The 24,626-nt window shown below is 26.4% G+C and overlaps 1 protein-coding gene, 1 long non-coding RNA gene and 1 pseudogene across 2 annotated transcripts; 1 reads left to right on the forward strand and 2 right to left on the reverse strand.

The window, feature by feature from the left end:
- Positions 1-1,688: 1,688 nt before the first annotated feature.
- On the reverse strand, positions 1,689-2,178 carry LOC149061313 (uncharacterized). The gene is made up of 2 exons (XR_016189829.1): positions 1,944-2,178; positions 1,689-1,843 (listed from the first exon to the last, which is right to left on the reverse strand). It is a non-coding gene; the product is annotated as an uncharacterized LOC149061313 (long non-coding RNA).
- Positions 2,179-16,768: 14,590 nt separating this feature from the next.
- Positions 16,769-18,088, reverse strand: LOC107172671 (innexin inx2-like). Its single transcript, XM_015522963.2, has one exon. The coding sequence runs from the start codon at positions 17,885-17,887 to the stop codon at positions 16,817-16,819; it is 1,071 nt and encodes a 356-aa protein (XP_015378449.2). The 5' UTR covers positions 17,888-18,088; the 3' UTR covers positions 16,769-16,816.
- Positions 18,089-24,127, forward strand: LOC149061314 (uncharacterized; annotated as a pseudogene).
- Positions 24,128-24,626: the final 499 nt, after the last annotated feature.

The raw sequence follows: 24,626 nt of genomic DNA on the forward strand, positions 1-24,626 counted from the left end.
TAATTAATTAAATTTAATACAGATGTCTACTTAAGCACAGAGTACTTCATTATCATCCTGAAAAAGTTGAAACTATAGTCAACGCATGCACAATACTACATAACATTTGTATAGGATCTATATGTAATTCCTGATATTATAAGTTAGGTTACCTATAAATGATAGAGGAAATAGAATAAACCCAGAGCTTACTGCAGTAAGAAATTTTTAACAACATTTAATCAAATTATATTTCACATAATAGTCACAAGTTATAATGAAAAATGTTGTTATGTTATGAATTCATAAAAACTTTTTTTTTACTTTTGAATACACATTATTTAACACTATATATTGTATACTTCCTTAGGGGATGATTACTCATAAGGATAACATTGTATATATCTTAATTAACAAAATTTAAAATTTAAAAATAAAACTATTACTCAAATAACATTAACATTAATAAAATTAAATATATAAATATAAATTATTACACTTTAAATATTATTCTTAAATATTTTTTAATTATTACACTTCCTTTTAATACTTATGTATTCATCATAAATTATTACCTCCTTAAAGGCTGCATTAAAAAAATAAAATAAATAAACATAAATTGTTACACTTTTAAGTTCCTTTTAATTCTTATGTTTATCATAGATTATTATTTAACTATTCATTACATAAAAAAAAGTAATTAGAAAATATTCATACCTCTTTAAAGGCTGCAGCCCTCATATGATAACTTTTTATTCTTTTGCTATTAAAATCCTTTCCAAAAGAAGGAGTTTCTTAGCATAATAATCTTTAATGATATAATTTCTAACCTTCGGAAGAGAACTCACATCATTGGACATCTCCATCGATTGTCTTAAACGAATCTAAAATGGCAAAATAATATGCAAAATAAAACTTTGTATTCCAGATCTATTGACTATAATATTGAAACTGGTAGCTTATCTTGATATTTTTTGGACTGTTAAGGAAAATTATGCAATTGCATATAAATCCGGCCCCTAGTAATAACAATAAATTAAAATTTTATTTTGTTTATTATATAAGATTTCTATTAGTTACAAACATTAAAGTTTAGCTTATATGACTGTGTTAAAAATCTGTAAGAGTACCTACGTAACAGTGGAATTTGTTGTCTCCGTCTTACCAGTGCGTAATATAGTAAATTTATGCTCAGAAGAACACTTGTAACTTCTTTAGTTTAAAAATTACAGTGAATCAACCTATTATAAAACTTGATGGTAAGAACATTATCTGTGTTTGTACATTGCTTTTTTACGATAGTTACATTTTTAAGTGAGTTATGAGGATTTTTAATGTACTGTATATTATATGCCCATAACTCAGTTAAAAATTGAATTATCGTAAAAAAGCAACATACAAACATAGATAATGTTCTTACCATCAAGTTTTATAATAGGTCGATTCACTGTAATTTTTAAACTAAAGAAGCTTCAATACAATAATACATATAATTATGTATATAATATTATATACATAATATAATAACAATATATTATATTATATACAATTAATTCATGGTTTTTAAATTGAAGTGAGGGCCGCCAGTGGCGTAGTTATGATTTGGTTCTGGGGGGGATATTTAATTAATTGGATAAACGTGAAGTGGAGGCCAAAGTCCCCCACACCTCCCTAACAGGTTTTTTTTTTAAACATAATTCTATACACAGTTAAATTAATACAAAAATTTTATTTCCATAAATTTTATAATTTATAAAATAAAATCCAATTTCCTTGGTTTTTTGGCTAACTCGTTTATTATCTCCTCTGTGTCAATGTGTACGTTTTTGTGGACAGCCAACATAGTTAATCCATTCAATCGATCCTGTTTAATAACAAATAAGGATTATTAAGTAATTATTATGAAAATGTAATGACAATCGTTTTATGACAATGAATAAAAAGTTAATGATTTTTAGTCTTACTTCAGACATGGTATTTCTTAAATATGTTTTTATTCTTTTTAGGGATGAAAACATCCGCTCAGGTGTTGTAGTGGATACAGGCAATGTACATAAAATTTTGATTAATATAAATATATTAGGAAATAGATTAGCATCACATTCAATAAGCGCTTTAAGAGCTGATTTTGATACAGTATAAGATGATCTGCTTAGTTTGCGCCTCCACAACTTTAGCTCAACCAGTAAAATATCTAAGTTTTCCACATCTGGTTGGTAAAATTCAACCAATTTCTTAAATGAAGTTCCTTCAACTTCAGTCAAAATTGTATTAGAAGAAAATAAACTTTCAAACCCTAAAAATGTAAAACAATTTCAAATACACTAATAAATAATATTTGTTAATATTACTATATAATAATAATATTATATTATTAAACTACCTTTGAAAATGTCTGAGTGTGCCAAAAATCTATTTTCCAATTCAATTATGAAATAATCAACATATGGTATAAAAACAGTTATTTTGTAGTAAGTTTCCGCATCCATTTGTTGATCAGACAATGGATTTGCTCGATTTGTTTGTCTTTTATTCAACCGTTTGACTGTCAACTCAATATCCATTTTAACAGCCATTGCCTATTTTTGCCCACAGATGTCTATAAATAGAAATTTGTAGGAAAAACACTTGGTTAATCTATGGTATTGCGTTTCACGTATGATTGTATGAATGTATCATGAATGATAATATGATAGACGAAATATATAATTTGAGAGCCAAGATAAGGACATGGTGAATTAAATCCGTAATTATAATATATTTTATTATATTATTATAATATATATTTTATATGTCAATACATTAAACATTTAAAAAAAAAAAAGGCTCTGGGGGGGGATCTATCCCCATCATCCCCCCCCCCCCCCATAACTACGCCACTGAGGGCCGCATCAAAATCTACAATGGGCCGCAGGTTGGACACCGCTGATTTAAAGTATACGTGGAAATGATTATTTTTTAAATATACATATTCAAAAAATGAAAATATTTTCATAAATTCTATATATTTCTACATAATTTATTAAGTTGTGAATATAAGTTTTCCATACCTGTATTCAAGGTTAATGAAATAAAATCTTTTGGCAAGATTTAAATTGGACCTGTGTAGTTACTTGAAAATTTTTTTCTTTTTTAGAAATTTTTAGCAGACTTTGGGATCAATCTATTTTAAGGAGTGTTTGGAATATTTTAAAATTTGAAATTACTTGAAATATTTCACTTGATAACTTTCAAAAGCCATTTAATTTGTAATGATTTAACAATATCTAAATTTGTTAAATTCAAAAAAAAATATTGAGAAAAAATATTAGAATTTATGTTACTAGTTAAATGTTTATTCCTTATAACCAGTGCTTGAAAGTTAATTCCCTAAAAAATGCCAAAATAAGTTTGCACATTGCACTCGGACCCTAAAAACTGGCAAAATATATATTGAAATATGCCTTTAAAAGTACAGAAATATGCATTTATATGCACTAAAAGTCTAAAAATATGCATTAAATAATTATTAAAAAAATGTCCATTCATATTTGTAAAATATATATTCTATTTGTTTAATTAATTTAATTTAAAAAACTAATGTAAAAAAAATCCATTAATAATCTAATAATTATATACTCGTATTATATTTTATATAACTTGTTTCCCACGATTGCTTAATGTGGGTTACATAATATACGTCCATACGTATTTATGATCTACCTATATACGTTTTATTTTTAATAATTTTATGTTGCGAAAATTCTCATTTATTTTATAAAGTGGAAAATATAAACCATTGCAATTTCATCAAGTGTTGGTAAAAATACACTAAATAGCACAGTGAAATAGAAAAACGCATAAATAAGCCAAATAGGTAGTTAAAAAATTTCTAAATAGGCAAAAATATGCAAAATAAAACTTCACATACTTAATCACGGTATCTTGAATTGGATATCTTTGCATTAAATGCGATTTAGCTAGATTGATAATATGCAAATGCATAAAGTCACGAGCCCTGCTAATAACACTATACGAAATACTATTTTACTTCTAAAATAACATTTAAAGGGATTTCCTTGCTTTGGTTTTATATTACATATATATTTTTTTTTGAAATGTCATTGATTCAGTTCGTTGCACATATTATACATCATAACAGAGGAATAAAAGGAATTTATAAGCCAAAAAGAGAAACTCGAACAGTCGAACCATAAATCAAAACCTGTTAATTTTGTACAACTATTGTGTTGAATATTCTATAGCACTTTTTTTTTACACATCTTCAACAAATATTTCTTAAATAGGTAGGTAGATAGGTAACGAAATTTGGTCTCTACGTGGCCGTACAAAAGAACAATGAATGACCCTTGGATTCCACAGGTAACTGGGTTGTTGTTAGGTAGGTGGGTAGGTATTTGACCGGATACAGTGTTCACACAGCCACACAGGACAAATAGAAGGGTCGAATTCTAAAGCAATTCAATATGACTGAAGAGGAGGACGATAAATGAAAAAATCTTCCAAATAAATGGTCATTAAAACCACAGTATTTTACTATATAAGATGAAATACCAGTATAATACGAGTATAGTACATTATCATTATACCTACAGTAGTGCGGTACAATTATTGGTATTATACCAAGCGAGTGACTTTTTAGAACTTGGAGTAATAAGTTAACACTTTAAATTTACTAATATATATATTCCAAAAAATATATTGTATTATATAATATCAATAGATAGTTTCAGAAGATATTAAATAAACCATCGTTGTTTGGCTATATCATAATGTAAATTTATTTTGCAGACTACAATATTGGTAGAGCACTAATCATAGTTTTTGTAGTTGGTGTATTTTTAAACTATGACCAGAGCTTGGAAGTTGTAGGAGCTGAAGTCAACAATATATACGTGAAAAAGCTTATATACTGTTTAAAATGTAGGTGTTGTCAACATTCGTACGTTATTGATTTTATCTGCAAAAAAAATTCCCATATAAATATACAATATGTCCTATACTAGCTGGTATTTATCATAATTATTAAAATAATATTTAAAATCTTAACATAAATAGGTTATAGACTCATAGTAAAAGCATTTACAATTTATATAATTAAGGGGATTCGATACCGTGATTTTCTTACTTTGTCCAACACATGTGAGACATAGGATTTAGAAAGAAGAATACTTAGCCAAGCGATTGATTTAGTTAGCGAGATAAGCGAGATAAGAATACTGAAAACAGATTTGAATTTATCGTCAACTCTATTTCAGGTTGACTTACACCTAATTTTTGATTTTTTAATCTTAATTTCTCAAAAAATTGAAATATGAAATTACTATTTTTGAATAAAATGTTCTTAAGAATTTATTGGGTAGTATAAAAATTTGGGAAAGTCGATCTTAAGTACCTAATCAAATCTGATTTTAGAATTTCTATCGATTTATTAGAATAACCGGTATGTTTAAAAAAAGAGAAAGCTTAAAATCTGAAGTCACGTGTGTGTTAGACAAAGATAGAAAATCACAGTATTGTATAGCCGTATAGGTAGCCGCATGTGTTGTCTCCGTCTTACAAGTGTGTACATGGCAAATTTTATGCTTAGCAGATAATGTTTATTTCAATTTTCGTTAGACCACTCTATTAGGCTAAAATTTAGAGTAAATTGACCTCTTATAATAATTGAGGGTAACATTATTTTCTATGGTGTCTCATGGGATTTTAATTCTATTTTTATTTTAAAGCAAGTTATAAGTATTTCAAAGTAGGTATAAAAACAATTTACAATATTAAAATACTCATAAGTCTCTTTAAAATTAAAACATAATCAAGAGCCCATGAGATGCCCTAGATAATAATCCTGCCTTTAATTTTGATAATAGGGCAATGCACTCTAAAATTTAAACTAACGAAGCTAAATGTGATCTGCTGAGCTTAAAATTTGCGATGTTACACATTTCTAAGACGGAGACAACACATACGGGTGTGACGTCCTCTACTACCATTCATATATCATTACTGGCATTGTTGGTTCCATTTTGCTCTATTTATGTGTTTTTTAGTGTGCTCAAGACCTCGAGTATTGATCTATAATTCTAATATTTTAAAGTTATGTACATGCTTTCTATACTGTTCCTGGGGCTTAAGTGATTTATAACGACAATATATTATATAAATAAAGAAATATTATTGAGAGACATATGGCTATATTATTAACTATATTTTAAGTAGTTGAAATTATAAATTATGAAGTTTTCAGTAGGTAATTGTTTCTACCTTTTGAACGACTGATTTATTTATATTTTAGTATCTTTATTTATAGTTTTTATATATTATGAAGTTTTAAAACTTAAAAGCATTAAGTATACCTATGAACTTATGAGAAAATTTGGTGTTTACCTACTTACCTAAATACCTATACTACTTATCAGGGGCGCACCCAGGATTTTTTTTTTTTGGGGGGGGGGGGGCTAAATTCAAATAATTTTAATATTAATAGGTAGTATTTATTTTGAAATATGTACAGAAATCTTAAAGCTTGTTTACAATCTTTTACTAACTAATTTTGTTTTTCTGTCCCGGTTTTAAGTTTTATTTGAATAAACAAAAAACAATTAACAATTAAAAATGAATAAATAAATAAATAAATCAGCTCGCGAAAAACCAACGATGTCGACTTGAACAGTTGTACGACAATAGTCTCAATACTAGTTAATCTACTAAATAAGCAGTGTTGGGAATTATCTAGATAATATTATTCATTAAATTATCTTATCTAGATAAAAAAATGAGTGGTTATATATTATCTTATCTAGATGAATTTAATGATTATCTGTGTCAATTTATCTAAATAAAATATTTTAAGTACTTAAATTTATAATTTTTTTAATTTTTTAATACTAGGTCACAATATACCGAGTGTCGACGTAATTAATATTGCATTATTAATAATGAAATAAAATTGTATTAATAAATTTATAATTTGAGATTTTAATTTTTTGTTTTTATATTCCAAATATTAAAATGATAATATTATATAAATATAACTAAAATGAGTTTGCTTTCGTGTAACGCGTATAACTGGCGTGCAGTGCGATAAGCCGATAACCGGATAGGTAACTTCATGCCGGAATGCCGCACAACGTACGGCACAACAGAAATATGATAATAAGAATAACCATATTATGTATAAATCTGAAATAGACAATGGAGATAATGTCGCTAGGTCGTTTCAATCAAGTGAAATGGAATCTACCGAAAATAAAGTACAAAATTACTTGCTAGATGGCAAATATTACAAAATCATGTCTGTCGAAGGAACAAAAATATTTGCTACTTGTAAAATGTGCTTGAAGAAAATTATTGCTTATAACAACTCTACTGGAAACTTATTAAGTCACTCTAAAGTATTATTTGTCATACATAAGGGACTAAGTGAAAAGTCAATGTTTTAGGTAGGTACATACATTTCTAAGAAGAATACCCTACAAGTCCCTACTACCTAGTAGTTATTCATATTTGTTTTTCAAACCATATTAATATATATTTTTCAATTGACAATTTTGAAGAGATGGGTATAAAATAATTTAGGACATAGGTAGGTATTAGGTACCTCATATTTAATACAAAAAAAAAATAATTCTTCTCACCTACCTACTTTTTTAGAAATACTGTTTTGCCGATTTATAATTTTATTTTTCTTATAAAAAAGCTCTGTAAACTGTGGTTTTTCACTGTAATTCTGAAATTAAATTAATTTTTACTTTTACTACCATTTACATTAATTTTGTTCTTAAAATCGTTATTTTAGTAAATTACCTAATACCTAATACTAGTTTACAATAGGTAGGGTTAAACCAACCTCATACCCAACATTTCAGTATAAGTTATATATTTAAATTTAAAACCCAATACATAAAATAAAGATATACAATAAATTATCTATTTTACTTTAAATTAATAATTATTTCCATAAGTAAATATTTTCAAATCCTTAGAGTAAACTTAAACCTAATATAATATTAATAATTTTGCCATGACTAGTGACGACACTGACAACTCACCTACCGTTTTTTAAAGAGAAGTAGGTATATTGTGTATGGCGAATGGCGAATGGCGATTGGCGATTGCTCCACTTGTTAAAAGTTACATTTTTATTTTATATTTTTAAATATTGGTTTGTGATTTTATGCAGCAACTTTAACTTAAAATTTTTCCATAAGCTAGTAGTGGGTATATGGTTGTAGTATAAAAAGCTAAGATAAAAACATTCAAATATGTTGATTTATACTACATATATAATTTAGAGCTTACAAAATATTAATTACCTATGGTTTTTTAATTCGCATAATTTTTCTTTTTAGTTATTACATTCAAGTACAATGAGTCAAGTAAAGGAGTACAAAATCTTGAAGATGTCTGGTAATTCAAAAAAAGACATTTTAAAACAAACAAAATTGTTCCATTCAGGAATATTTTATTAAGATATTCTTAGCTAGGTAATATGTTCTTACAAATGAACTCTGTTTATTATGATTACCTATGAGACTATTAAGGTCTAAAATACTATAATTTTAAAATAATTCTTAACATTCAATAATAATGTGCATAATCTAGGTACCTACTATAATTATTATACCTGTACCCCTACGTTTTAATTAGGTATCAGCTTGTATTTTGGTTAATAATATAGGTATGATTTGTATTACTGTAATAATATAATCCAAGAACCTATGTATAATTAGGGAACTATATATGTTTTAATATATCAAACGTATATTATAAACATTATATATAAAGTGATTTGTAGTTGAAAATGTACATTCTATATTTCAATCAATTAAAGTATTTACATTATTATAAGGATTATTATGTACTTATCCAATATATTTTTATTTTTTTTATTCACTAAAATATATTAGATATGTTTAATTGTGTTTAAACATTTTATTTAAAACTAATCGCAAAAGATCAAAAATTAATGTGAACAAATGATAAATATATTATAACAAAACATTTTGTGACCTAGGTTCTTTTACTATATTATAATTTTTTAATCTATAGTTATAGATTATTAAAAATTAATTGAAATTTATAATTATAATGTAGATGTTTGGATAGTTAATAATTATTTATAATACATCAATTGTTCTTATCAAAATATATATTTTAACAGGTAAATGATCTTGTATATTGTATGTGAAATGCGACCATTTGTGACTGTCGAAAAACGTAGTTTTAAAAAACTCATTTTGGGACTCACTCATTCAAACGACGAATCCGTTATTCCAAATAGAAAACAAATATTGCAACTTTTGAAAAATAGTTACAATTCATATGTTTCTATGTTATCAGATTTGATTCAAAAATCAAAATTCATTTGTACAACAGCAGACATATGGAGTGGCAATAATAAAAGTTATCTAGGTATGATTTAAATTATTGTTATTAATTATCAAACTTTTATTAGGCTAAGGTATACCTATACTATTTATAAATAAAATATTTTCTATATTTATTGAATAATTTATGTCAATATTTTTATATTTTTTTCATACATATTAAGCAAATTACATACATATTTATTTACTTTTTAGTTCATTAACATCATAAGTCCTTACTAATAATTATAACACTAACTTTAAGTTTTTCTAGTTTCATGTTTTACATTAGTTTATTTTATCATTAAAGATATTTTAAAAACCCACTAAATACAATTTAAAACAATTTTTACCATACTGATTTATTTATACCAAAAAGATAATATAATATTTTTAATACATCACACATAAGTTCATAACTGTAGTACATAAATATAGAATATAGAAATTTATGTATTCCAAATATTCAAAAAATATATACTTTAATAATCACATTTATGTACCAGAATTTCATTTAAAAGTGGCATGTTAAAACAAAGAAACTATTTTGAAAATGAGTAGTTTATCACTTAAAAAATAGTTAGTTTAGTAACAATCATTTTTATGTTTGAAATATTTTTTAAATAGTAATATTTTATCATTTTTCAGGGATGACTTGTCACTTAATTGATCCTATAACTTATGAAAGAAAATCATTTGTTTTGGGCTGTAAGCGAATAATCGGAAGTCATACTTACTTAAATATCACTGAAACAATGACATGTATGACACAAGAATATAATATTCATTACTCAAAAATAAGTCATACAGTTACAGATAATGCAAGTAATTTTGCAAAAGCTTTTAGAACTTTTTCAACACGCGTAAAATCAACTCAGTCAACTACTTTAAGCATAGGTGATTTAACCGAAGACAGTTCACCATATGAGGATTCAGATGTGGAAACTGAAAATATAACTGTGGTAGATATTGGTCAAATATTTACCAATTCTGAGGATCAAAATATAGATGATTCATTTTGTTTACCTCCACATATGAGGTGTTGTGCACATACTCTAAATTTAATATCAACAACTGAAATAAAGATAATTAAAGATGCAAGTTACATTAAAATATCTGAATCAACATTCAAAAAATTGTTTAGTTTTTGGACACTCATTAGTAGAAGCACAGTTGCTTCAGACAAAATTTTAGAAAAGTGTGGCTGTAAATTTCCTATTCCTGTAGTAACTCGTTGGAATTCTTTGTATGACTCTAGCCTAAAAGTTTAGTCTAGTGATGATACATTTCAAATGTTGTTATGTTTTAGATCAAAATTTGATTTATAAAAAATAATTATTTTCAAATAGTGTCAAGTCAAAAAATGACATAATATTGAAGTTGTTTTTATTAACTATTATTTGCTATGTATTATTAATTATTATACATTATAATTTGTTATTACTTATGTTCAAATAAAAATATTACATTATTATAATTTATAAATGTCTGATGAAGAAATAACAATTGTTTTTAGGCTTATGCAGGTTGTATAGGTAATATGATACGTATACATGTGTATTATACAAATTTACTGTTTATAAATTAATTTAGTTTAAAAAAAATTATATAGATAAAATTTTATTAATTTTTTTCTCTATCTAGATAAAAAAATTAGTGGTTATATATTATCTTATCTAGATAAATGTTGAATGACTTATCTGTTATCTTATCCAGATGATTATTTGGTCATCTTTTCCCAACACTGTAAATAAGTAATAAAATGAAAGTGGAATTTTTTAACGCAAAGATACCTGCGGTTTGCGATAAACTAAATCGTATCGATAAAAATGTATAATCTAGACATTTCCGGTATCCTACACAGTACACAGTTTCAACTAACGACGTCGTGATGATAATAATAGACAACAGAGGTCTCACCCGGGGCCCGGAATGACAGGTAGAAATATAATATTATGTTTTACCTAATGTTTCAATTTCGATAGTTGATAATTTTTTTTTATAATAATTTAAAGTCAAATGTCAATTGTCAATAAACCTAATAAAATTATCAAAATGTTTTGGGGCTAGCCATTTGGGGGGGGGAGGGGGGCTAAAGCCTGTTAGACACCCCCTTGGGTGCACCCTTGCTACTTATACCAAAACGTGTCATTTGTAAATATTAATATTCCAATAATGATTTTTTAGTTAACTAAGGAAAAACTACTTAACATAGTAGTACTACTACTTGCAAAAATTTTAGCAAGTATTAATTCTATTGGTATGTATCAGAGGTAAGTTAGTATGAGCAACCAATCAAGTGTTATCAATAATATGACATAACAGTTTATTCCTAACTTCTATACACTTAAGTACTAAGTTAATAGTTAATAATTAATATTTTTTAAATACTTCCAAATGTTAAAGGCTAATTTTCAATGTTAATATTAGACAGCTTTATAAGGTCTAAGTAGATACAGTAAAAAGGCAGTTAGAATAATATTTTAATCATAACTAATACCCATTTTCAGTAATTAAATCAAATTTCTCACTATACATACATAGATAACTAATTTTTAGTACTCATACTTCACTTTATTTCATATTAAAATTATTTATTTGTTATGTATCATAAATACAATGTTTGATAGTTCCATAAATCATTGCAAAATTATTTTGCAGCTATCAATTTACTCATTTAAAACATTCCTTGTTATTATTGTTTCAGGTACCACATCAATTTTATCACTTACATTTAACAAAAATTGAAACTTTGGAACAAGCCAGTAGCTAATAATTGTCCATTTTTCACAGAAGTCTTTCACTGGGCTGATTATTGGTGGTCAGTGACCAATATTGGCCAAGTAAGCCCATTGTATTAGACTGACAAAATATTACAACATAAACATATTACTACATTTTATTTTATTTTAATACAAATGTTTAAATAATTAAAATCCTTAATTATAACTAGGTCTCGTTAGTTATAGAAGCGTAAGTGAATAAAATATACACTAAAAAAAACCCTAAGATTTCAATCAAAAATGTTAAACATGTAAAAAAATATTTTCAAAATTCTATAACAAATTCTAAATACACCAATTAACTAGCAAGCTAGCTAATTTTTTTTTAAATTCAATAAGTCAAGTTAATATAAAAAAGTGTTGGTTACATTTTAAGTTATTTTTAAAATTTTTAAACCTGTAAAAGTTACAAGCTAATTAGAAATAAGAAGTAAATTACTTCAGTTAAGAATTAGTTTTTTTTTTTTAACTAACATTTAATGGATGTTTTACAGTTTTAAATAAATGTATTTATTAAAATGAATTGCTTAGGTATCTTAATACTTTAATCAATGATCAAATCCAACAAAATAATTATTTTTTTTTGTATTTGTTTTCCTAATTGTCTACTATAACTATACTAAATTATAACCTAAGATATATATATATATATTATAACATCAAATATTATTTGATTGAGGTGTTATTCTATGAATGAATAAAAATATTATAATATGTAATAGTTATTAGTTATTACTTATTAATTATATAGATTAATGAGTATATAAACATGGATGGGATACTGAGTAAATTGTTGTATATTCTTTTTCTAATAAAGCGGTTACCCCTATCATTTTTCTGTTTATAATATAAACAGTGTTGGGTAAGTTACTTTTTAAAAGTAACTAAGTTACATTATAAGTTACAAAATAAAATAGGTAACTAGATTACTTGTTAGTTACTGAGTACAAAATTAATGTGTAACGTTACACTTTTTTTCTTCAAAAGTAACTAGTTTCAATGATGTTACTTTTATGTGATTCAAGTTTTAAATAAAAAAAAATGTATATTTTAAATCAATCTTTTTTATATTTATTTTATACAAATGCTAATTTATAATCAATTAAATTGAAAATAATATTTACACAAAATCGTTTATTCATATAATTATATTAGATTATACTGGGAAAATGTTGTAATTATATAAATATCTACTTATATAGGTAGTTTAAATAAAATTACAATATCTGATCCGGATACAAAGGCAAGAACTGCTCCGTGAAGTTGAAAAAAAAAATAAAATTTATTTTATAATGTAATGCGTTCTTCTGACATGTTACTTCTAAATAATTAACGTAGTGACACTTGCGCTACCCAAAAATAATAATAACGAAGTTACCATAACGTTACTGAAAAATGCAACTACGTTACTACCCATCACTGAATATAAATAATGTATTCTATGTTATGCACTATTATACCATGGTTATAAATTATTATTGATAAGTTATACAACAGTATTTATAAATAATGTTAGATACATCCGATTATCATTATTATTTACTTATAAAACAAATTTTTATAAAAATAAATATATTTTTTAAATCAGGGATTTTAAGAAAAAAATAACTCAATTCAGCAACTCTTATCACTTCATACATGGAAACAAATTTAACTCGTTAAGTTAGAAGTTACTTCTGAAAAAAAGTAGCTTGTTATTGTAATTTAGTTAAAAGTAACTTAACTTTAAATTTTCAACATGCTAGGTTATTATTTATTAACATTTTTATATTAAAATGTATGTCTTATGATTACCATTACCTTTTTTTTTTTGTTAGTTTATTACAAAATTAAAGCATTTTATAGAAACATTAATTAATAAGAAAACTATGATTATTGGGAAAACTGGCCATAGTTATGAACCAGAAATATTATTGGTACCTATTTATATAGTATCATTAAAAATTTGTTTTCAATATTTGTGAAAAATTGTACATTAAGAAACAATAAAAGTCATAAAATAAAAATAGATATTTGCGTAGTGTACAAAAATAAAAAAAATACCAATAAATTAAAATTCATTAAAAGTTTAAAAATTTATTTTAATTTTATAATATATAAAGCAAGGTTCTTAGACAGATTTTTTTGGGCTTCATGAATGATGCAATTAGCATGTCGAGAACCACATGATAATGCAAACACTGGGCCATTAGTGGAAAAAGCATAGCACTGGAGAAAATCAGCTGGTCGACTGATTATTCTCTTTTGTGACAGAGTATAGAGTGAATAAATTGTAGACTATAGATTGTTAGAAGCATGAGAATGGGCATTAAGCTGCAGAATTCAAGTTTATAAGTCAGAATTAAGTTGGATTTTTAAAAAAAAATTTGTATTTATTTTACCAAATAATAAATTACTTAAATTCATACACTTATAACATGTCTACATTCTGCCAATGAATTCAGTCAAAGCCTTTTAGTTGTAGGAGTATGATTGTAAAGTGAAAGAGGAATACTTCTTAAATGTCTAGCAAAAATTAAAAATAAACGTTGATCATATTCTTATTTAATACAATCACCTGTTGTATAGGAATCCCATACCTCAGAGCCACACTAATACATTTAAAAAGAATCTAGTTGATTTTTTCTTAGAAATTCTTTGTCAATCTTATAAGTCATTAAAAAGTCAACTTATAAATACATTCAAAGTCCTCAAACTTATCGTTTCAAAATGGTGCCTAGGGTTTAGACTAAAATCTAGATAAAAATCATTGTCAATTACACTTACCAACAGAATATCAAAACCAGATTGAACATTTTATAAAGTAAACAACTCTACTGGCGGACTGTGGTCCAAATCCAGACCATTAACATATCAAACAATTTTTTTGTCTTCATATTACTATTAAAATAAAGATTTTCCTTCTGGGCCTCATTTACTCATTATTTTAATCTTCCAGACTACAATATAAATTGCTTGTGAATCCCTACTCTAAAGTATGACCAAACATTACACTTAACCAAGTATTTTTGAATTCATTGTTTTATAAAATGGATTTTAAATTTAGTCATCTAATAAACAAATATGAAGCTCTGTCATTATCTTCCTGTAGAAATCAACATAAATAATTAATTAGCTTGTAACTTAAAATTTATCAAACAACTATATCTGAATCAGTTATTAACTTTAAAAGTATCTTACATCTTTACTAGTTACAAGTTACTACTTGTAAAATAATAAATTAGTAACCAGTTACCACAAATGGAGCAACTTATCAATGTAAATTTAAATCAATTGCTATAGATTTGTTTTCAATTACTGTATACTGTATAAGTTAAAAGTATATCACAAAAAATAATAAAACACAAACTTCATTTTATTTGAAAAATATATTAGTTTTTATTGTATTGACAAAACACACTATAGTTTAACATTCATTTAGGTATCAGTTTTACTTTAATGGCAGGATGATTTAGATTTAATTTATTGTTATAACAATGATAATAAATAAATAATAAAAATTTCACGAATGTGTTAAAATGCTTAAATTCAATTGAGGTATTTGACAAAAAGTGGTTACAGTAAATGTTAGATAATTAATTTTGAGTATAAAATAATGGTCATCGAGATATACAATAATAAAACTAGTATATATATACTTAAATATAATATTAATTATAATAATACTAATTATACTTAAAAATTATAGTTGTAAAAATATATAATTAAATGATATTATGTTATTTATGTTAATGAAAATGATAATACACATAATGCCTAACTTATTACAATTAATGAGTGATACATATTTATCACTGACCAATTTTATTTAAATGTTTATACTAATTTGATAAAACTAAAAAAAAAATGTTTAGCTAATTTTATTGCTCAAAGATTTTAAAACTAAATATTATTTGTAAATGTAGATAATTAATTAATCGTATCTACTAAATATGCAGCTTATAAAAAAATAATTTTAACATACTTTAATTGAACATTATGTTTACCAAGAATTATTTAATTATTAATTATTATCTAAATAAGTACCTCATAAAATTTACTATTGTTTGATTAAAAGTTAATTATTTATTTTAATACAGATAATTGACATAATAAAAGTATACAATCATTTATAATTTTTGAATCAACTATTGTATAACAGTTGTTCACATTACAGTTAAAATGTAAAATCAAATACTAAAAACTTAAAAAAATTAAATTACAATTAAAATCTTATAAATTAAGTAATTCTTTATAAGTTATTGACATGCAAATAAGACTTATAAAATTCATTCTACAACTAATCTTTACATTTTAAAATTATAAGAATGAAACCACAAATTATATTTAATTAATATCAGTATTTACATATTATAATATGGAATATCATTCTAGGATGTGATTGTACAAAAAATATAATATTTTGATTTATCAATATAAAAGCACTTGTCCAGAAAAAAAAAAACATCTATAATATTTGTCTTTTAAAACCCTGTAGTTCATTAATTTAAATTGGAAATTGATTTTAAATACCAACATACCTACTATAAGATATATTCACATGGATTGATAAACAATCATATTTAAATAAAAATTATATATATTATTGATAAATAGTTACATAAATTATATTTAATTTGTTCAAAATTGTTTTTATTTGATTTTGTTGGTATTTAAATTTTAAATGATGTTATATTTATTGAGTTGCAATTACACATTATCCTTTGCCTCAAACTTTTCGGTCAATTCTGATACCAGCTCCCTGAAAACTACAGGGCTGACATTTTGAGATAATTGATAAAAGACAAACCAATCACCGATCCAAAATTTCTGGGTTAAAGTTTTTAAGTTTTCATAAGAAAAGCGATCAGTTTTTGATCTCAATAAAAATAAACGGAAACAGGGGACCATAATGACAAGTGTGCGATATACAAAGTTTAATACGCTAATTATGGCAACAAACCATAACCAAAACCATAAAAATACATATATTTTTTCGTTAAGATTGTTTTGTGACAATATACACATACCGTCAAGTTTCTGTATGGTTCCAGAAGGACCGAATTTATTGAATGTACACTTGGTGACTAAAGGAAACACTCGAGACATTACATCATTACGATCTTCAGGATTCATTTCAATCATTTTAAACACATCTAAGCCATAGGTTCTAAATTCACCTTCAAGAAACAGGTCCATAAAATAAATCTGAAGAAATACATTGCACAAGTTAAAGATCTCGCATATGAAAAACCGAATAAAATATAAATTTTGTGAGTGTAGGTTGTGGACAAAGTAGTTTATCAACGATTGCTTGTGTTCGGATTCAAAAGAAAATGGACTGTTGAGGTCAAGGACCAATGCCTTCATGCGTCCAGCCTCCCATATTTTCCAGACATACCTAGGGAAGTAGAAAAACATGGCCTGAAAGAATAACACAAAACATACCCACTGGTAATAATTATGGTACTTGACACTATCAACATCCTCTTTGAAACTCGATACACCTGGATGCGCCATGGTTTTGCCTGCCTTTCCAGTGATACGATTGGATATGGTGAACGTCGAGTATATCCAACAGTATGTGTCCATGACATGGCTTGCAACACCATCAACAATGCAATCAATTGGGTCGCCGAAGTACTGCCGTAATGTTACTATAGTCGAGCAAAATAGTAGGATTATAAGCGTCGCCTTATAGTGCAATTTGAATACGATGTTGTCGATGCATATTTCGTCGATTTTCAGTAGTGCCTTTATAGATCCAAAAACGTCAATCATGTTGTAATAGTTCAAATGAAGTGTGCCTTGCGAGTTTAAAATTTAAAACCGGATGTTACAACAAGCCAAAATTTCTTCGTAATAAAATTCAAAATAGTAGCGAATTAGACAGTTGCGAATGTAATGTTATTAAAATAAATATTTAAAGGCGCGAATGTCTCGAACGCAACGCGCACATACACTCGAGTCACAGACAGTGTTATGGACGAATTAACGACTACACACTACAACCAACAGGTGACCGAGGACCGACTGAACGACGAACAGCGCGACGGTGGTTGTTGCGGACGAAATAAGAATCACGAACGACACACCATCAATGGCAGGTGCTGGTGAGTATAGCCGTTTGGTTGCAGCGTTGGACTCGTCGAAGGTACTGTACTGGTGTACTACTGTGGTGGTGTAATCGTGCACGTGAACAAAGAACGACAATGGTGTGAGCGAATACGCGGGGTGAATTGCCAACTATCTTGCGGTCAATTGGTGGTGGAGTGTTGTCGTTACTGCCACTATTGCCACCCGTCAAACAGTGCTGACCTCCCGGTAAATTCTTGAATTTCATATTCGACCAGCACACAGTACTGTGTACTTCGGTTACATAATTATATAATACGTACTAGCTGTATTGCCCATATCAGGTTAATGTAAAAAAAATTGATGGTTTAATAATTATATATGTATTTATATGAATAACAGTGGTGAATTTACAGGGGGATCTCCTCTTGGTCACTTATTGATAATATTGTAATCTCGATGGTAGTGAGCTACTCTCTCCCCTTAGGGAAATTAAATAGCAACACCGGTCAGCGACACAGAACGACACAGCAGTTTGCAGCAGAAATAAGAGTAGTGTGTTGTAAAAATGCGTGGTTGCGGACGGCAAGCAACGCCAAAACGTGTCGCTATGTAACAATACGGAAATCTTTATGCTTCTAGTTCTAATCAGTGCTTGACTTGGTGTCTGGGGCCGCAGAGGAACGGAGGTACCCCAACTAATTTTTCAGAAATGTTAGCGTACTCCAAATTTTATTTTTAAGGAGAATGCACGAGACTGCATCATTCTGCAGCATTTTTATCAAAATGCACGTGATAACATCATAATTTTTTTTCCATGTAAAATCTTGGGTATTAAATGGTAAAAGGGATGTAGATGAAAACCGTTGTCCAGAAAGGATCAAATTGTAACATAAGAAAGAACATACCTATGATAAATTATAGAACTATGAAAAAATCAAAAAATTTGATTTGTTATAAAATAACGAAAATATTTATTCTTAGTTTAAATAATTAATTTCTTTGATGTTTAAACGTTAAATGTCCATAAAAAAAATTATGTTTTTAATAATTAGATTTTTTAGTTCCAGTATTTTTCCTCTTAAGGACGTTGGAAGATGTTCATATTCTTATTTGCGGATCTTCTTGGTTCAAGCACGAATGTCTAGAATTTTCGGTATTAATATAATTATCGATATTCGGTTAGTCGGCAGCACGATTTAAGGGAGAATGGTTGTGCTAATTGACCAAGCGATGTACCAAGTGCAATGTACCTCAGACGAATGGACTGACTATTATAGTTCCATCTAGCGTCAGTCTGAATATGTTTTTATAAATCGTACTAATAGCAGGAATCGTATTTTATGATTTTTTTAAATAATTATGTTTACTTATCTAATATCTCATATTATCTTATAGATTATAAATATGACCTTTAGATCGCGTTAAAAGCTAGTAAATTGTCACCACAGATACATAAATATATTTTTTTTATAAAATTTCTGTAATTTTCATAAACGCGTCTTTCTCCTGCCCCTTGAAATTGTTGGACGCGCAACCATTCTATCTTAAACCGTGGTCGGCAGGGAGCAGCACTGCGTTCAGTAGCTCCGCCGCCGATTCGCGACTTGCCGAAAGCTACGTTGGCACGTTGCGCTGTCGCGGTCTGCGTCACTGGCCGATTACCATGGATCAGTGGCGTATTTAGGAATTTTGCTAGGGGGGATGAAATATATAATAATTAATAATACACCCATAAGGCCATAAATACGTACATTATATATTTATATACATTCTTAAATCCCCTAACTTGTTATCTATTACGGGTAGTGTGGATCAATGTGAAATAGGAATTAACGCAAATTGTTTAGTACTCGCCTAATAATTAATAACATTTATATAATATATCAGAGTACAAAATAATTTCAAGAGTTCATGAATATTTGGATAAAAGTCTTTATCACATATACACATATTATCGATATACACTGCTTATGTAATCTTTGTAGTTTCAAGTTTGTTTATTAATAATTAAAATTTAAAATTCTTTAATTATTTCTAATTAAAATTATAGCATGACGAGTGATAATAATAATTATAATTTTACCATATCCATATGTGAGTGTGGTAAAGAAGAAAAAAATATGAGTAATTACAATCAGCTTTTGCATGCACATCGGCTCGTGCGTTGTGCGAAAGTCAAAACTACCTATCAAACAAAAATATAACCACCTATTTTTCAAAAACTCCAAGTAATTAATAACTTTAAAGTTTTAGAACTGTTTTAGTTTTGTTAATCCGTTAATACATAATACATTAATTATTAGTATAAATAATATAAGATAATAAATGTTTAAGGGGATTGGAAGTGGTGATTTTCTGTCTTTGTCTAACACGCGAGGGACATACAATACGCCAAACAAAAATTAGGGTACCTACTTCTAGTTGTTCGATTTAAAATATGTAAAAATGTGTTAATTGGTATACAAGATTACTTTACATCAGTCGAAACACTTATTCGATTGTAGCAATATTTTGATAAGAATAAATATATTAAATGTTATAAATTTGTCAATTTTTTTTATTAAATATATTAAAAATATGCTACGACCGATGCAAAGTAAACTTATATATCAATCCAAAAATCTTTACATATTTTAAATCAAGCTACCAGAAGTATTTTAATTTTTATCAGGCGTATTGTATGTTCCACGTGTGTTAGACAGAAAATCACCGTTTCCAATCCCCTTAACTGCAAATATTTTGTTTGTTTAATATTTGTGCTTATTGCTGTGATTAATAAAAACGTCGATCTAAACAAAGTCGATGATGCACAAATTTCAGAATCTTCATCATAAAATACTAATCTTGAATCAAAAGGTAAGTTATGTACACATTCTATGTAAATACTAAATAATAAAATTAGTTCCTAAATATATTATTCAATAATTATTACACCTTGGAAATATCAAATATTACAACTACATTTATAGTTTAAATATTTCTGCAGTACACTACAGATATACACACGTGTACACATACATTCAGAGCAAGACTAACAAAATTAATATGGTAGATCTTTGGACTCTAATCAGAATAATATTTTATCCTATGTTTTTAAATTTTATTCTTCTATTATAAATTTTAACATATATCTATTTTAAGATTAAATTAGATAACTTAAGGTTATTTTGTATTTCTTTGTTCATAAACCACTAAATTTTTTACCCATCAAATGAATTATTTCTCCAGAAATTAAATTATATAAAAATACACTGATCCAAATTTAATATTATGTATTAGTAAAATTACTTATTATAATCCATTAATATTATATAGAATGTATAATTAAAAATGTAATGTAATATAATAATTTACAACATTATATAGTTTCAATATAACAATATTTTATGAATTAAAATAAAATGCTTTATGTTTCAAAACATAATTTGTATGTTGTATTGCATTTTTTTCTAATTTATGTTTTGGTTGAAGATTTAGTTTCAAAACATTAAGAACTTCCATTGCTTCTTAACATATCACAAGTACTTAATGACTGCCAACCAGATCAAACAAAATTATCATAAATTTCAAACAAAGAGACACCTTCAACACCTCAAGATAATTCTTCCAACTTCCAATGTGATATAGATAGGTTACTGTTAAAGTCATTTGGCGCTCATTCTTATGAAGATAAAATGGGTATTATATTGAGAGGGAGGCCTACTCCTAAATTACCCAATTTGAAATCTAAAACTAAAAATTGCTGTTACCGTTATTTTTTAATGAAAGTTTTTATAAAATATGTGATTGGCTCTGTGGTTGTTCAGATAAACTATGTGCCCTGTGTGATATTTCACATAGTGAATCAAATGTCTGGTCAAAATATGGCGTTACTGATATGTCTAATTTTCATGGTTTTTTAACTAGACATGAATCAAGTCAATTACACATTCAATCCTTCGTTAATTTATAAACTTTTGGAAACAATAGGATAGATATTTGGATAAGTGAGGACTTAAAAAAGACATAAATAAATATAATGAAAAAGTAGATAATAATAAATACATTGTTAGTAAATTAAATGATATCACTTGTTTTGTCGCTAAACAAGAATTAGCTTTTAGAAGTCATAAATCAAATTCTTTAAATAAAGGTAATTTTGTTGTAACATTTAATTTACTCTCTTCTGTTGATGATAAATTAAAATTCCATATTTCAAATTCTACTGTTTTTACCGGCCTTTCTAATGACATACAAAATGATTTAATAAATTCTATAAAAATGTTATAGTTACAAAAATGACATACGATGGAGCTGCTGTTATGTCTGGATCTCATAATGGGTTGCAGACTTTAATAAGACATAGATATAAAAACGTTGTGTATATTCATTGCTATACACACAGAATTGATTTAGTTCTTAAACAGTCAGTATCTCATATAAAAGAATGTAAAACATTTTTTACCAATCTGAATGGACTTACTGTTTTCTTCCCCAATAGCACTAAAAGAATTAATGAATTAGATTTAATAGTTAAAAAACGATTTCCAACTATTGCTCCGACCAGATGGAACTATAATAGTAGATTAATTAACACTATGGTTGAATATAAAAAAGAAATAAAACAATTAATGCTGTCTATTGTAGAGAACGTAGATAAGTTGGATACTGAATCATTAACATGTGCTAGAGGATTTTGTTTGACTCTAGAAGATTTTGATTTTAATTTTAATTTAATTATTTTTACTATCTTTAGCCAGATACCTTTTTGATATATCTATTACAAAAAAAGTATTTGATATTTCATTTTGTACACAAAAAATTGATGAATTTAAAAAACAATTAAATGAATATAGGCAAACGTTTGAGTTAGTTTGGAATGAAGTAAATGACTTAGAAAAACATACTAAAGTACCTTCCAGAAGTAAAAGACCTCAAATTGTTCATGTATCTATAGAAAAAAAAATTAAATATAAATGTTTATTCTATGAAATAGTAGTTACTATTTTAGTTAAAATTAATGATAGATTTCCTAAAGTACATAATTTGAAATTTATGGGGTTACTTGATTTTGAAAAATTTTCTTTTTACAAAGATTACTTTCCTCACAGTAAATTTAGTTCTCTTAACAGACATATGGCCAGTATTTTGAATTTCCAAAGTTAAAGAGTGAATTATTAATTATAATATATATTCATCTGATCAGTTTTATCAAACTCATATTTATAAGATTTTAGAATATTTAAGAGAAACAGACTAAACTATACTACCACAAGTAACTAAATTATATAAATTAGTTTTAACCATTCCTGCAACTAGTGCTTTTGCTGAAAGATCTTTTTTAGGCTTTAAAAAGAATAAAAACTTATTTAAGAAATAATCAAACGCAAGATAGACTTTCAAATTTATCTTTACTTTTCATAGAAAAATATGTTTTAATGACAACAAAGTGTGAACCTAAGTTTTATAATGATTTTTAAAACAAAATAGAAGAATCGATTTGATTTATAAATATAAATATTTGTATGTATTATTTTATTTGTACTTACTTAATTTAAAGTTGTTTATAATAAAGTGTTAATTTTTATAAATAAAAATACTGTTGTTTATACTCATTCTTACCAAAATGGCACGTTGGCCAGGCTCTGTGCATGACTCAACTATATTTAATAATTCTAGATTGCACACAGAAGTTTATTGCAACTACATCATGTTAGGTAAAATAATAGCTATTATTAGCTATTAATTATTATCATTAATATATGTATAATGTATATACATCTATATTTTTGTTATGTATAGGAGATAGTGGATATCCCTTATTAAACTATTTAATGACATCATTATTATATACAGCTACAGCTAATGAACAACTTTACAATGAAACTCATATCTGTACAAGAAACTGTATTGAAAGACGCTTCGGTGTCCTTAAAAGATTTCCAATTCTTGCTTATGGTATAAGACTACAAAATATTGATGCCATTATGGCAGTCATTACATCAACATGTATCTTGCATAACATCGCTATTCCGTTCAATGACCAAGTACAAGACAGAATAGACCTAGAACACCCTCAACATTTGAATTTAGTTATTAATAGTAATATAAAAAAGATAAATTCATATTATTACCATTACCTAAATATATTAAAAATAATAACACACTATATTTTAGTTTAATTAAAAATGAAAGCATATCTGCTGTATTCATTTAAAAATAAGACATTAAAATAATATTTACGATTATGGATGGCAATCAAATAAATGGAAGAGATAACCGACAGCATGGAGAATAACTAGATAACTAATTTAATCAATAATTATTTTGGAAATTTATAATGCAATTTATAACTACTATACCAAAAACATACAATTTTTATTTGCCAACAATTATATGAATTATTTAACAATTAATACATTTTTATTTATTAACATTATACCTATATAGTCTTAATGAAAAA

Source organism: Diuraphis noxia, unplaced genomic scaffold (assembly GCF_037042655.1).
Source record: "Diuraphis noxia isolate RWA-SAM2 unplaced genomic scaffold, SU_Dnox_SAM2 contig0001, whole genome shotgun sequence".
Lineage (NCBI taxonomy): Eukaryota > Metazoa > Arthropoda > Insecta > Hemiptera > Aphididae > Diuraphis > Diuraphis noxia.

Excerpts from the sequence above, each read along its gene's own strand:
- LOC107172671 (XM_015522963.2), bottom strand. The coding sequence starts at position 17,887 with ATGATTGACGTTTTTGGATCTATAAAGGCACTACTGAAAATCGACGAA.